This window comes from Ictidomys tridecemlineatus, chromosome 8, assembly GCF_052094955.1.
Source record: "Ictidomys tridecemlineatus isolate mIctTri1 chromosome 8, mIctTri1.hap1, whole genome shotgun sequence".
Classification (NCBI taxonomy): Eukaryota; Metazoa; Chordata; class Mammalia; order Rodentia; family Sciuridae; genus Ictidomys; species Ictidomys tridecemlineatus.
The window spans coordinates 46,807,890-46,824,327 of NC_135484.1; the positions used below are offsets into that span (position 1 = coordinate 46,807,890).

At 35.9% G+C, this 16,438-nt stretch overlaps 1 protein-coding gene across 2 annotated transcripts in view; it reads left to right on the top strand.

The window, feature by feature from the left end:
• Window positions 1-16,438, top strand: part of Frk (fyn related Src family tyrosine kinase) — a 107,495-nt gene that overhangs the window by 317 nt on the left and 90,740 nt on the right. For both annotated transcript variants that reach the window (XM_078019369.1, XM_005340844.4), the window contains exon 2: window positions 33-685. In XM_078019369.1, the coding sequence (XP_077875495.1) occupies window positions 451-685 (235 nt within the window). In that variant the 5' untranslated portion in view covers window positions 33-450. The remainder of the gene's footprint in view (window positions 1-32; window positions 686-16,438) is intronic.

The window sequence follows — 16,438 nt, forward strand, 5'->3', positions numbered from 1 at the left end:
TACTTTTATTTTGTTGTGGGATTCCTGAGCAGACAGGAAGAAGAGGCATTTTCCCCCTGAACAACTGCCCAGTTCCCACTTGATTTTGCTCTGGGGCAGCAGCTACAGCTGAAGAAAACCAGGAGGTGAATCTCCCCAGGCAGGGCTTGCTGCAACCAGATCTGCGGGACTGCTCTGAAACAGGACTTAGCACACTCTCCAAAGTATGGTGAGTTGGAGCTGATTTCAAAGTTACCTGGAGAAGAAGAGAAAGTGGATCTGTGGAGACGACGGGGAGAGGGAAGGCCCTCTCCCCCTCTCCTAACCAGGGCACCATGGGCAATATCTGTTTGAGGCTCCGGGCACACTTGGAACCCTGTCTCCCCTGCGTGTCCCAGGAGCCAGACAAGTCGGTGGTAATTGAGAATCCAGGGGCCCACTGTCCCCCTGAAGCTCCTCAGACTGGGAAACATGAACCCGAGAGAAGCCAGAGGCGCTACTTTGTGGCTCTGTTTGATTATCAAGCTCGGACAGCAGAGGACCTCAGTTTCCGTGCAGGTGACAAACTCCAAGTCCTGGACACTTCCCATGAAGGCTGGTGGCTGGCCAGACACTTGGAGAAAAGGGCAGATGGCTCCGGCCAGCAACTGCAGGGCTATATTCCTTCTAACTACGTGGCCGAAGACAGGAGCCTACAAGCAGAGCCGTGAGTAGTACAGACCTGCACTTTATATGTTAACTCTCTGAGGGCTGGGTACTGAGTTTTCCTTCCTACCTATCTTCAACCTCCTATTCTCCAGAGTTGCATAGAGAGTGTATGGAAGTGCTGGTAAAAAAAACCCATTAGTTGAAACATACCTTTCTTGCAAAGTCAGTGTGAAACTTGCAGGTAATTGTTGCTGAAATGACTTTGATTACAGTATGCATACCCATGGGCCAGGTGCACTTCCATCAACAGAAACAGGAAATAAGCCAGCGGTCACTTTAAAAACAGAAATATATTTCATTTGCAGGTAAACCATAAGACTCTCTTAAACCATCCTTTAAAATCTAAAGTTCAGCTCTCTTTTGTTTTTGTTTTGACTTTTGAAGCACATATCAAGTCCTAACATGATTCTTTTTTTAAAAAAAATTTATTTGTTCTTTTAAGTTATACATGACATCCTAACATGAATTCTAATTCTTTTCATTCTTAGTAGTCACACACATAGGCTAATCAACATAGAAGGTGACTTCTATACAATTCTATTTTTTTTCCCACTAAAATCATGACAGAGACATTTTTTCTTTGAATTCCCAGATTCTGAAGTATGTGACTCAAATTATGCTATCTTTTGGATATGATGATTAAACATTGGCCAGGTACAGAGAGTTACTAAAGTTTAACAAGAAAAATAAAGAGAACATTTCTCTGAAAGAGTAGATAAAGATTTGATCCTGGAAAAAAAAAATGAAAAGACTTTATCTGGGTATTTGAATAAGTCCTATGAATTATAGTGCAACAAAGGAGCAAAATTTTATGTACTTGGTTGTTCCATGCATCCATCCATTCATCCATCTATCCAACCACCAGGAGGAACAGTAGTGGATATGATGAGTGGGGAAGAGTCAGCTACTGCTGATAGTTGAATATACAACTATCAGCTGATAGTTGGATAAACTGCAGTCTTGATGATGGATATATGGGGTCTGGTGAATTGAGAGCAAGTGGAGACTGTTGTGGGCCCCAGGCTTATTGCTGCCTGGTTTCAATGAAATTCAAGACTGAGAATGTCTCTCATGAAATGTACTCATTTTATAGAATGATTCTTTAATGGAAGAATCTTGGGGATTCACTCATGATCTCATATAAGTATTTTTTTTTTCTTTTTATGTGGTTTGCAATGTCTCTTACTGTCCCAGGGAATAAGAAGATAGGCCAGGGAACATTATTGTTAGTTTCCAAATTCATATATCCTAATATGAAAGGTGATTTGATGATTTTTGAGAGTCTTTTCAACATCAAGAGCTTATAAAAAGTTTTAATTTATACCTAAATAGAAATGAATTGAATTTGTACTTTTGATGAATGGAATTGATTAGTTCTTAAATGAGAAAATCACCTGTGTGAACATTTATTTTCTATAATGATCTACAAGAAACATATTTTCTTATCCGTGGAATGTTTACTTATATGTTTTTATTGTCACATGATTTCTATGTAATAAATGGCTCTATGCATATTTTATATTCGGTGTAACGTATTAGAAAAATACCATAATGTTAATATTTAGTGCCTTGAATTCATAATCTGCTAGGTTTAAATAAATTAAATATTCAGTTCATTTAACTGTGTAATGCCTCCATCTCCTCATCTGTAAAAATCTCTAGAGTTGCCTAGATTTCTGAATTTTCTGATTATTTGGGAACACAAACTCTTTTATTTTATTTTATATATATATATTTTGGTACTGGGGATTGAACCCATGGGTGCTCTACCATTGTTCTACATCCCAGCCTTTTTATTTTATCTTGAGACAAAGTCTTGCTAAATTGCTCAGGTTGGCCTTGAACTTGTGATCCTTCTACCTCACAAGTTGAAATTACAGGTGTGGGCCACCACATCTGTCTTGGAAACACAACTCTTATTCTATCAAGCATTCATTCTATAATGCTGAAAAAAGCAGGCTGACAGACTCAAGATAAGCAATCCAAAGGTGATCATGCACTGGGTAAAAGGCATGAGTAGTGTCCTTATTAATTTAGATGGTCTTTGCCTACAAGCACAAAATAAAGCAGCTAAAGTATTGTGGCTATTTTTTGATTCTCATGGGCCATCTGTAGCCAAGAATACTCGTTTTCCCTCTGTACATAACTCCTGACCTTTCAACTTGAAATCAGTTCTCAGCAGTGTTTCCATCTGTCATTGCCAGCTCAGATCTTTGCAGTGAGCCTCCTTGGAATCACTATACCTACTGGAATAAGATCCAGAAAATGCTACCATTCTGCTTTCAGCCCAGGACAGCCCACTTGTTTCCTTCTAAGTGCACATAGAGGCCTCACCTTTGAACCCAGATTACTTCTGGAGGTCTTTGCCACCATATGGCTAAATTTCTTTAATACTTTTAGGGCAAGTAGCTGCAGCCTCTTGAATTCTACTCCATTTCAAAGAGAAATAATGTGGGGTGTGTGTGTGTGTGTGTGTGTGTGTGTGTGTGTGTGTGTATGTGTGTGTGTGTGTTGGGGGAATTCTTGGGATTGAACCCAAGGCCTACACATGCTCTCTACCACAGAGCCACAAAGAGAAGTGATTTTAACTTAGCAGTCATCAGAAGGATTGTCTCAAGAGGCCTGCTCAGTGCTGTACTATGGAAGGAATTATACAAAAATAACTTACTTTAATATCTTTAGTGTGTTTTTTTCAAACTATAATTCATTTTCACTATGAACACTGTGAAAGTTCATGTGGTTTATTGAGCTCAGGAAATATTACTAAGGGAAGATTATTGTTTATATTCATACATGTGAGATGGGTAGGTAATGGGAAGCCAATGAAAGTTGGATCATCTAATTTCTAATTAGAACAGTGTAATGCAGTGTATATTAGTGTTCATATGTTTATGTCTTTTTGTTCTGGTACTGGCTACTGAACCCAGGGATGCAACATTCCCAGCCTTTTTTATTTTTTATTTTGAGACAGGGTCTTGATAAGTTGCTGAGCCTGGCCTCAAATTTGTGATCTCCTGCCTGTGTTTGCCACCCTGCCCAACTGTTTATATCTTTATTCTTGACTTGCATAAGTAAGAAATTTAGTGCAAGTACTTCAGGAGTTATTAGTGCCAGGGTAAATCAGTTTGGTTTGTCAAATTCTTTTCTTTTTTAGTACTTGAAAGTAGAGATGTTGACAAAAGAGCTAGTCTATTGATAAAAAAAACCAATTTACTAATTGATGATTATTCCTCTTAGAAAGGCTGTAACTTTTCTGAGTATCTTACATTAAGTGATATAAAAGCTCAATTCTTAAATAATTTTGTCTCTGTGAAGAACCATTACTGCATTTATCTTATCTTCAATTTGAACTTATTCATACAACCTTTTATAGAATTTTTTCCCCTACATCTTCAAAATGAAATCCCTCATGAACATTACTCTCGGGGCCTTTTTACTCAGAGCTTTCTCTCTTTTTAAAAATATTTATCTTTTTAGTTGTAGTTGGATACAATACCTTTATTTTATTTATTTATTTTTATGTGGTGCTGAGGATTGAACCCAGGGCCTTGCATGTGCTAGGTGAACATTCTACCACTGAGCCACAACCCCAGCCCCACAGAGCTCTCTTTAAATATAATATTTAGTGTTTTTCAAGATATAAAGTTAACCCAGAAAATAATGAAATGGAAATTACATATGAATCTTGAAGTCAAGAAAAATGGCTTCACATTTTGCTAATTTTAATGTAAGAAATTCAAGCATTGCAATATATTGATGAAAAACAAAATGATCAGCAATAATGTAGCATCATTTATCCATAACTAGTTTAAAAAGTTGTTTGCCCACTTGCTTAGTGTCATGATGGGCAAAAGGTGTGACTTATGCAGTCGAGGGGGAGAAATAAAGAATGTCCACATGTTTCTGCCCTTTTCAATACTTTATTCACTCAAATCACTCAATATAATTTCACTCTATAGGTTATTAAAATTCTTAATCAAGAAAATGACAAGCCTTAATGCTAGACACTACAATAGACACAATCAATTCACAGCAAACAACTCTAGATTAATTCTAAGCACTGCAGACACACTTAATTATGACAGGCTCATGACAGACATTCCCTCTGCATGCTAAGCTCAAGTGTCAGATCAAAAGTCTCAAGCCTTAGGGTCCAAGTCCAGCAGATGCACATTCACTCAGACTGTGGTGATCAGATCAGGGACCAAGGCAGACTTCTCCTGGGGTAGAGCTGACAGTTGGCTGAGGAGGTGGGTCATAGGGAGAAGTCCTTTTCTCACCAGAGTCAAGAGGCTGCTATAGAGTTTGAGAGTGGTGAGAACAATGCAGAGGATCAGGCAGATGATACGAATTGGGATGTCAGTCTAGGTCCTCCTCAGGTCCTCAGGCTTGTGTGCATCAGTGTAGGTTGGCTGAAAGTCTGTTCATTTGTTCCATCATTTATACTAAATTTTGGGGCTTCTGACCACCCTTTCAATCCTTATCAGCTGCTGTGGGATTTCTCAGTGATGTCATTCGCCCTGTGATTAAAGCATCTGGTCTGGTGGTCCCCACCCTGATTTTCTTGTTTCTTGCTTTTATCAGAGTTAGGACAACATAACATTGACTTCACTCTGAGTTTATCAGGGTGGGGATTAGTGACTTGTTTGTACTTGAGGGCCATACTGGAAGGCTCCTTAGGCATGCCTGGTTAGACTTCAGGTTTCACACTGGAGTTTTTAAATGAAGTTGCTTAGGCTAAGGCCTAAGGCCATCTTTACATTTAGTTGTGCCTTAGCTATTGTCTGTGTCTGAACTAGGGTCAGAGATGAAGTCCCTTAGTCTCCTGGAGAGAGGACTGGTAAGAGGGGAGTGTGGAGAGAAGCACAAAAAACAGCAGCTGATGGTTTTCACTTCACCCACTTGACCACACAGGCCAAGGGGTAGCAGTTAGCATAAACAATTTGAATTTCCTTTGCGGGTGGAGGATTCTTGTTACGGTAACAACAGTGAAATACACTGCTCCAGTTCTACTCCATAAGCTTCTCAAAGGCATAAATTTAGGTTTTCATAAAAAATAAAATCTGAGCTTGGAGTGTAGCTCAGTGATAGAGGACTTGTCTGTTGTGCATGAGGCCCTGGATTTGATTCCCAGCACCATGGAGGGAGAGGGGGTGGTGGAGTGAGGGGGACAATGAATCAATAGAGTAATATCTAAATCTCATATTTTAATTAAGCTCCATCTCTTTCTGTGTTGTATTCTTGTGTATGCTCCTGCTGGAGAGTCCACAATTGTGCTCTCTGTCCATTCCATGAGCCAGGTATGGTGCTAGGTGAATGATTCAGCAAAGTCGAGGAATCAGTCTTTGTTTTGTTACTTGCCTAATGTGGCTTTATGTTCAGAAGTGTCTCAGCACTGCATCCGAAACTGTAAAGGCTATGAAGTTCTGTCCCCCCACTAACTTGAGGATGGCCTACCTTTGTGTATCCGAAGCCTGGAGGAGCCAGGGCTACAATGGTGTCTTTGTATGTCTTGTTAGCACTTTAGCAAAGAAAGCACTTTAGCAAAGGAAGAAGCAAAGTAGAAAGTTTTTTTCTTCTCCTCAATTATTTTTGATTCTTTACCTGCTCAGGATTCTAGGGGCTGCCTTGAAAAAGAAAGCAAGAGTAAATATTTGTAACTTATAATTATGTTGGTAGTTTATGGGCTAAAAAGATTAGAATGTTAATAAGTACAAAGGTAATGAAATTTCTCTCTTCGTTTAGAGAATATTTTCCTTCTCTTTAATGTGTTAGACAAGATTTAAGATTTTGTATCATCCAAGGTCACTGCCATTGTCTGGCTTGAAGAAAGTACATGGTGAAATGCAGTAGTCTATGCTCTGAAGATTCTTACATCTTCGTTTTAGAACCTAGTAAGGTTTTCCTGTTTGGTAATTTAAATATTGAAGAATTTAATAATTATCAAATACTAGTTATATACAAGGTTGCTAATCATTTTTTACCTAGATGTCAGTTTCTTTCTTAGCTGGGATGTGAATCCAGGTTTTGAATGTCAAATTAGTCAAAGAGAAATAATATGGCTTAAAAATTAAAATTACTATTATAAAACAAGAAAGAAAGAAAGAAGAGAGAGGCATCAAAATATTCCTAAGTCAATCTTACATAATGGATTTTTATCTACTTTGAGTAGTTAAGTCACTAGAAAGTGGTTCTTTATCATTCCACAGTGGTTCTTTATCCAGACTGTTTCTTTACCTTGGTGTTTTTTTTCAAGGAATAATAAAAGCACATGTGTTGACATGAAAATAATGCATTTTCAGTTCTTCTCTAAGATAAAATATATTTAAATACTCTAGTTTTTTGAGACTAAGCAAATATATATGTGTGTGTGTGTGTGTGTGTGTGTAAAATATACATATTGCTTTGTATCAAATCAAATGTTTTGGATAAATCCAAGATGAGATTTTAGAATTTATAATTAAAATTTCTCAAGAGCATGTTTAGATGCCATGTGTTTAATTAAAAGCATCTATTATTAAACGACATTATTACCTATAGGATTACGAGGTATTCTACTCTCTCCATCCATTAAGTTGTCATTATGAACCATTTCTCAAGATGTTAAATAATAATATAACAAATATGTTGCTAAAATAATTAATTTAATACAGACTTTCATCTCAGGTATAATATTGAATAATTTTTCATGTTAATATTACCATACAATGTTTATGTTAATAAAACTATTTACCTCAATTAGTTACATAATGAAATTTTATGTAAATTGTCAACATTTTGACACAAAATTATAGTTAACTACTAAATTAAAATAAACTGTATAAAAAAATGACAAAGTCTCCTGAACTATGAAAAAACGTCTTTTGTTTAAGCCATTGAAAAAAAGGAAAAGTCAGAAAAAGAGGAACAAATTGAGATACATTGATATCAAAGTTAAAGTTTAGTTAATAGCATTTAAAAGTAATGGCGATAAAACTTGATTACCTGTATTTCAAAAATACCTTTGAGAAGCAATGAAACATCATAGTATGGAATCATAAAAATGAGCTGGGTATCATCTTTTCTAGGAAATGTAATAAAGGTGATAATACTATAAAAATTTCAATTGCAAGTATTGATTTTTTTTTCTTTTAGGTTTTCAACAAACAATGGAAAAAAAATCTTGTGAAAGTAAAATAAATCATTAACTACTGAACTGTAGTCTTAAAGATTAAAACCTAAATTCCACCTTGATTGAATTTACTCTTTGAAAACACAAAAGATTCTATTGGATTTGAATGGGCTTGTTTTGATGCAAGTAAATTCAGTTAAGTACATGGACTGTCTCTGATCATTTATCTTGATGTTCCCTTTTGACAAATAATACTTAAGCATCTCACCAAAATAATGTTGTCAAAGAAGACACAATCTTCTATACAGTGAAGCATGACTAACTTATTTTTTTTCTTTAGAACCTACTATGTACTATGCACTTTAATTTGTCTTGTGTTCCCAAGGCAGAAAAATCAACAAACAATTCTTTGCCTCAATTAACTAACTGGTTGTCAGCTCAAAAAAAAATTCCCTTTGGATTTTCCAACTATGAGTACTACACTGAGAATTTACAGGGTAAATAAAAACTAGAGCTACTTTTAGGTTCTTCCAGTAGATATTTTAACAGTCCAAATGTTAGTGGTCTAGAGTTTTAATAGGAATAATATGCTGGTTGTTCTTTTTGACATGTAGTGTAGTATGCTTTAAAGACACAGTATAAGGACTCAAAGATTCTGGAACTGAATTTGTCTTTGTTATCACTTAACTATCTGATCTTGAGTAGTTTCTCTTCTGGGAAATAGAAATGATTATGACATCTATCTCACCTGATCATTGTTGGACATTAATGAGATGCTGTGCAGAAAGGGTGCAGAGCAGAGAACCCGATACATACGAAATTTGTAAATATTGTATAATATTATTTAGTCAGTAGCTTTTCCTTCACCTATATAAATGGATCATTCTTTGTACATCTCCATTCTAGTCCAAGCTCCCGATATTCTTTCCCTGGGCTGGTCTCCTGTTCTGAGCATCTTTTCTGTCTTTGAAAGTTCCATGCTGTCACCAGCAGACTTGGCCTTCCCATGGTCTATTCTGTCTGACGGCAATCCTCTCCTTCCTCTACTTTCCCTAACCAGCTCTAACTCATTATTTAGGACTTGCCTTTTTTCGTCCCTCCCATCCCAGGCCTTTCTGAGAATTCTAGTCTAGATTAGGTGTTCCTGCCTTGGAGCCTTTTAGCATGCTTTGTCAATATTATTAATTTGTTTTTGGTCAGACTAGGAGCTTTGGATGTGAGTGATGGGAAGGGGAGCCATTGCCTATCCCCTGAGCTTAGAGTGATGCTAAGCATAATAAACATTGGTTGGGTAAATGGATAATTAAACGAATGATCACTCCAAATCTCAGGTCTTTTAAAAAGCAGCTGTCAGAGTACCACCCCCTCTTTTTTTTTTTTTTTAACTTTTTCTCTTTCAGTTGCTTTTTAATACCAGGAAAACTACATTAAAGGCACAGACTGTTATCCATTCTTCTCTCAATGAATTGTTCATACTTTAATTTTTGTTTAGAATTGCATTAATAGTAGCATAATTCCAGGATCACAGAAATCAGTTGCTCTAGTATGCCCCTGGGATGAAAATACAAAATTCATAGACTGATTCAGATATTCGTTATAATGTAGAATGAACATAAAGCAAGCAACAGATTGTAAATCTCATGAAAATGGCATCTAAATATCACATGAACACATTTAAAACCATATAATGGTTACATTCAAAGTTGAGGAATTACTGACCAGAGCATTTAAATGGACAGAAAACCAAAACCCAATTTATAAAATTAACGTTTTGGGACCAGACTTATTTCAGTTTTTATGGTTGACATACATAATTTAAAATTATTATGTATATGAAATACTTTTCAGCTAATACATACTGAAAGTTTACTGAATATTAATAGATTTTTCACTGTTACATTCCTAAACCTTATCAAACAAAATAATTATATCTTCTTTTTGCTAATTTTCTTTCTAATTAGCTGCTAATTTCTCTGCAGCATTTTGTGGCTCCCATTTTTAATGGGGGTTCTTAGCACTTCTTAGCATTGAAAGCATTGGGTTGCTTTCCCCGGGGAAGGTAGTTGTGCAGATTAATAGCAGCTTTAATGATATTTCAGGGCTCCTTACAGCTATTTCCCAAAGCCTGCAACTTTAGTATTAGTTTATGTGGCTGTTTCTTTGAAGATTAATGTAATAGAAGAATTTTGCTAAAATGCATAGATGCAAATATAAATCACGTGATCCATATTGCCCACCTTATTGCTTATTTGGCTAAATTCATATGCTTAATAGACTATCCTTTGTCAGAATCTTTCTGTAGTGTCATTTTTTTCAACAAAAGTGTTTTTTAGATGTTTTTCTATTTAAAAATTGAGTTAATTTGCATGTTAGTCTTTAATGTTTTTATTAAGGTCTTCTTTTTAAAAACTTACATGGCATATTTTATAGTGCTTTTACATTTAGGCTACATTTCTCAAATCTTTTTTTATGATTTCTGTGGCATTTTGAGAGTAAATGACAATGCAACTCAAGAAATGGCAATTACTATAAATTTTGAACTTTATTTATGTAAGGTATACATAATATATTTTATGTGTATAATTTTTAAGGAATTTAGGATCTTATCACAAATATTTTCTTTAACAGAAATGTTGCATACTGCATTGGTAGCTTGATTTGGATGATTTGGAAGAATCCCATATAGTTCTTAAGGTCACTGTAATGCTATCCTAACCTCACATATGTCTTTTTTGCCATTTCTGAATATTAGCCAATTATGACAGACCAAGACACCATCCTGCAAGCCCCAGCACTGTGCTGACTGCCAAGTCATTGCCCAGGAGTCATTCCTCTAAGGAGCCTGTTATTCCTCTGAGTAACAGGACTCAGAATGATTTCCTTAAGTCTTTTTGGCACTTTTGATGATTGAAGAAAAGAAGTCCTAAGAGACTCATGTATGCATTCAACAAACTTTTTGTATCCTTTCACTTTATTAAAGGCATTGTTTTTCCATCATGGGAGTTATAAAAAATTAATAAGATGGTGTTTCCTCTGTAGAGAATTTTGCAATCCCTGGAGGTAAGACTGAAAAAACCAAGAATGTTATGTCAATGCCCTTCAACAAAAGACCACCAAGACCCCATCTGTAGTGGTACATTACTTGTTGCAGAGAAGAACACACAGCATGGAGAAGAGTGGATCATTTCTGTAAGAGGATGTTAGAAAGGATTTAGAAGTTTGAGGGTGTGATTTTGGGGAGAGTTGAAGCAAGCAGGGGTTTGCTCTGGATCAATGCTGTCAAGACACGAAGATAAATATATGATTGGGTGTCAATAAATATTTTTGAGAAGAAGGAAAGACTAGTAGCAGATTAATGCTGTAACTGGTGCTGAAATAACAGTCATTCAGGTTTGTCAAGATAGATAGATGTTTGGTCATTTTTGTGGTTGGACAATGTTCATTTTTTGTGGATGTTCAAACATGATTCTGGAGTGATACGATCATGTTTTTGACTTGATATACATCATGGTCACAGGGTGGTCTTGTCTGATGTTGATGTTCTATGAAATAGTTCATTCAACAGGGAACGCTGAGGCCTGACCATAGTACCTGGCCAGCTCCCTGATGCCAGGGGCTGCTCATCTTTCTCTCAGTATGGACAGATGCTGATCAGTGTACAAGAGTGGCACAAATTGTCATGAAGTACACACTTGAAAAAATAATTACTTAATGCCTAAATGAAGAAACAAATATGAGAATAAATGTGCAGAAGTAGGAGAGATCAGTCTTGATTTTGGGGGAAGTTGTACCCTTTTTTCAGTGTTTAGCTTACATGATCCTCTTCTTGGAAGCATTTTCTAATCTTTGCAGAAGGAATGAACATGTTTTCCTATGATTTTGGTTTATTGTTAGCAGAACAATAGATTGTAATAATTAGCATTTGAAGACTTACTATTTATTGTGTTACCCACCATATAAAGAACTCCATTTGCATGTCTTGTGTACCTCACAACAACCCAATGAGATAGATAGATATTATTATCCTCATTGGCAAATGTGGAGGCTGAAAGTAAGTAAACTCCTTGGTGGAAGGTCATTAGAGCTTAATTTTGATTTGTGTCAGTTAAAAAAATGAAGAGTATGGAGGTGAACAATCTCATGAATAAAGACAAGAAGACTTAAGAGGAAAGGAAATAACAATATTTTTGAGTACCTTCAATATGCTAAGCACACAAAACTAATTTAATCTTTATAATAGCTCTGTATGGCAAGTTTTCTTATCACTATTTTTAGGGTTGGAAAATGGAAACTAAAATTAAATAGATTCTAGAGTATTCTTATCTGGTAAATAGTAGAGGCAAAACTATAAATTAGATGAAGAAAAAGAGAAAGTGACTGGAATAGAAAAATATGTGATTTGGCACCAGGTGCAGCGTTAGCAGAAATAGTCATTTCGCACAGTAATTTTTTATGGGGATGGAAGGAACAGTTAAAGCAGAAAGGGAAGAAAATGCATTCAGTTTTTAGGCATGTCAAAATTTGAAGTTGTAAATAGGACATCTCAATGAAAATGTCCAGGAGAAATTTAGAAACACAAAAGTCAAGACAAAGGAACAAGGCTATTCTGTAAGGATGGATTCTGAAGTCTTTCACAGAGAGGTGCTGTTATGGATGTAAGAGGAATATATAAACAATGGAACATTGTAGACTTCTTGAAGATTATAAGAACCATAGCAGCAGAGTCTAAAAACACAGGAGAAGGAGGCATTTCTTTAGAAATGCCCATAGTTTAGCTGAGTATATGTGATGTGTAGGTTGTGGCATGACTCCCTTTGTTCCTGCCTCCTTGTGTCCCCACTCTTGGGTAGTCTCCTGCCATATTGACAATGAGCTTGATGAATTTACTTGTTTTGATGAAGGGCATGGTAGCAATTGTGACAAAAGCAGAGACTTCCTTGGAAAGTACTTGCATGTTGTGGTTTGCTCTCTCACTGCTCTTGGAATTCTGCAGCTACCATGAAAAAAACTCAAACTAACCTCCAGAAGGATGAGAGGCCTGATTGGTCCCAGCTGACCAAAGATTCATGATTAATCCTGCTAAGATCAGTGGAGCCTGTCTCAAAGTCCTAAGCCTTTAGATTTGTGAATTAGCTAAACAGTATGCAGCAAAACCTAATATAAGAAAGAACAGTCTGGACAGGAAACAATGAAGAATTAATAAAAGTAGAAGGAAAAAAAGCATCTTTTTAAATTAAGAAAATTGAATATAAAGGATTTGGGGATATAGCTCAGTTGGTAGAATGCCTGCCTCTCATGTACAAGGCTCTGGGTTCAATCTGCAGCACCACCACTAAAAAAAAAAAAAAAAAAAAAAAAAAAAAATCAAGATGGTGGTTTGGGGTCAGAAAGATCAAGGTAATGAAGAAGAGAAAGGATTGTTGGCTTTTTGGAGGATTATTGGGGAGACTGAAAAACAATTTCATAAAGTAATGGTAGGTCAAGGCATGCAATAAAGATAAAGTGCTGTAAAGAGGAACTGGCTTTTCTATCCAGGACTCTGCACTGAGAAGTTTAGGCTGAGTTGGGTCCTAGATGCGTATTGTATGATAGGGGTCACACATAGAGTTAGGTTCACCCTGAGAATGAGAGCTGACGGGAACCCAAGGCCAAAGGACAGTGGAGCCCAGCTGCCTCCACTTCTAAGCAGAGTCTGTAGGGTCTGAAAGGATTGGATCTGATTAGAATTTGAAAAAATGTTTCATCCTCTCTAGGGTGTCAAAGTTGGTAGGTATTCGTCATCACTGGATATCCAGCATTTGAAAATTGAGGTATGTTGAGAAAAGGTTTAGGGTTCATTTCTAATTTTGTGGGTCTGATCTTCCCAAAATTATTTTTAAAAATTCATCAGTTTTTCTCCTAGGTACTCAACTATCAGATTTGGGGGTCATGCTGTGGGAAAAGTGAACCCAGTTGTAAGTCTTAGAGAGGCAGTAAATATAGGTTACTTTAAAGAAATTTATCTGTGAAGGAAAGTTCACAGATCAGATATAGAACAGCAGATTAAGGAGGCATAAGGATCAGAATTTGCTTGGAAATACTAAATCAGCCTAATTATTCTTTAAAAGTACTTCAATAGTTAACTATATATTCTGCATCTATGTTTAAAAAATTTCCTTTCTATGGTATTCTAGTGACACTATTTTGTGAAACAAAAATAATGCACTCTGGTCCACCTATGTGAGGAATCTTTTATATACAACATAAATACCCTGGTCTCTGCACTTTCTGGAAAACCCCTGAGGAGTGGGTTAGGAAAGCCCTAAGTTTTCTCCTCTGATATACTATAGTTACAGAATATTCCTCTGTTTAGCCTCAGGCTATTATAATACAGCAACGACAGTGATGTTTCAGATAAAAACAATACAAAACTGACTCAGTAACTTGTATTTGGGTTATGTAATAGTTGATACCAAAACAGGCAGATATTGGTTTTGATGCTGAATCACTTTGAACTCTGTGATCCCTTATCAAAAGTCTGACTCAGGGAACTAGTAGTTAAGAAAAATAAAAATTCATGTTATTGACTTAGCAGGTCCTGGCAGAATGATGGAAAGCAAAATAGTTTCATGACTGTTAGTGGAGACTAAAGAACCCCAATAGATAACTTTTCACTTTTGAAGATTTTGCTCTTTAGTAAAATTCCGACTATTTTTTGAAGACTTAATGTCCATTTCTAAAATTTTTTAGTCTTATAAAATATTCTAGTATATCAATAATTTTTTAAAAAATGTATCTTTTAAAAATATATTTGGTAAATACAAAGAATCTGTATAAATTTTAGTAAATTTTGAATTATAATTTTTTTTAGCCCATTTTTTTTTTAGAGACAGTGAGAGGAGAGAGAGAGAGAGAGAGAATTTTTAATATTTTTTTTTTTTTAGTTCTCGGCGGACACAACATCTTTGTTGGTATGTGGTGCTGAGGATCGAACCCAGGCCGCACGCATGCCAGGCGAGCACGCTACCGCTTGAGCCACATCCCCAGCCCCTGAATTATAATGGTTAATGAACATCCCTACAACTGGCTAGCCCAAGAATTAAATTATTACTAACAATGAACCTTTGAGTTCCTCCTCTAGGTCCATCCTTAGAGTAAAACCTTCTTCCCACAAAACACTCACAGTAACTCAGTTCACAATAGAGAAAGACGGGAGTTAGTCCAAATGTCCACTAATGATAGAGGAATAATTTGTGGTTCATGCATTTAATGGAATATTATACAAGAGTGAAAATAATGAATTGAATGACATGCAAAAGTATGGATGTACTTTGGAAGCATAAATTAGAGTGAAAAAATAGTTGGAGAGACTAAATAAAGTCCCTCAATAAGGAAAACCAAATAATATATTGTGTTGGCATGCATGTTAGTACACTACAAAGTAAGGGAATGATAGGTTGCTATTTGATTTACTCATCTGAGTATTGTGAATTCTATACTTCTGTAGACTTTTTTTTTTTGGTACTGGGTATTGAACCCAGAGCCTGTGCATGCTAGGCAGATACCTCACCACTGAGCTACATTCTTAGTCCTTATTATTTAAAGTTCTTATTATTTAGTCTTCATTATTTAAAGAAATTCTAAGAAGTCGGGACTGGGAATGTAGCTCAGGAATAGGATGCTTGTCTAAAATATGTAAGGCCTTGGATTAAATTAGCACATCAAAACAAACAAAGAAACAAAAAGCAACAACTTTTTTTTTTTAAGAAGTCTCTTATTCTATAAAAAACAAAGGCTAGCAAGTATGTTGGTCATAAGTGGTCAGATATAAACATATGTAGTTCATGGTTTGTTCTATCTTACAATATTCTTTTCTTTTCTTTTTGGGATCGAACCCATCCCTAGTCCTTTATATATTTTTACTTAGAGACAGGGTCTCGCTAAGTTGCTGAAGGTCTCCCTAAGTTACCAAGGCTGACCTGAAACTTTTGATCCTCCTGCCTCAGCCTCCCAAATCAGTGGAATTACTGGCATGCACCATGTGACTGGCACAAAATTGTTTTCACAGAATTATCCTTTAATATTCTGCTTCTAACCTAAATAGAGATAAAAACTGATGATGACTTTTCCAATTTCTGATGTCATTATTTACTTTTAAAACTTCTCTACCCCTTAACCTGTGAACCATGGTCTCCTATAGTTTCAAAAATATGCTTGAGATTGTCCATGAACACTCTGAAATTGCACATAAAATTTATATGACATTTTCAGACAAGGAATTATAGATTTTATGATATTCTAAAAGAAATCATGTTTAGAACGTAGAAGAACCTGTATTCTCAAATTAATGTTAGCAAAAGGTTGAAGTTTGTTCCTCTTGAAAAGTTGATTTGTTTCCTTATAGCAGATACTAATAATTTATTGCACACCACAGTTTTCTTCCTTCTTAGCTGCCAGGAAGCTCAGAGTCCAGTTAAAAGCTTTGTCATAATGACAGCATTTGACCTTAAGTCTGTTGTTTTCCTCTTTTCATTCTCTTCTCTTTCTAAATTCCTGTTTGTTTTTGTTTTGTTTTGTTTGTGTAGTGCTGGGAGTTGAACCCAGGATTACTCTACTACTGAGCTCTACCTGGCTCTTTTTATTTTTCCTTTTAAAATTTCT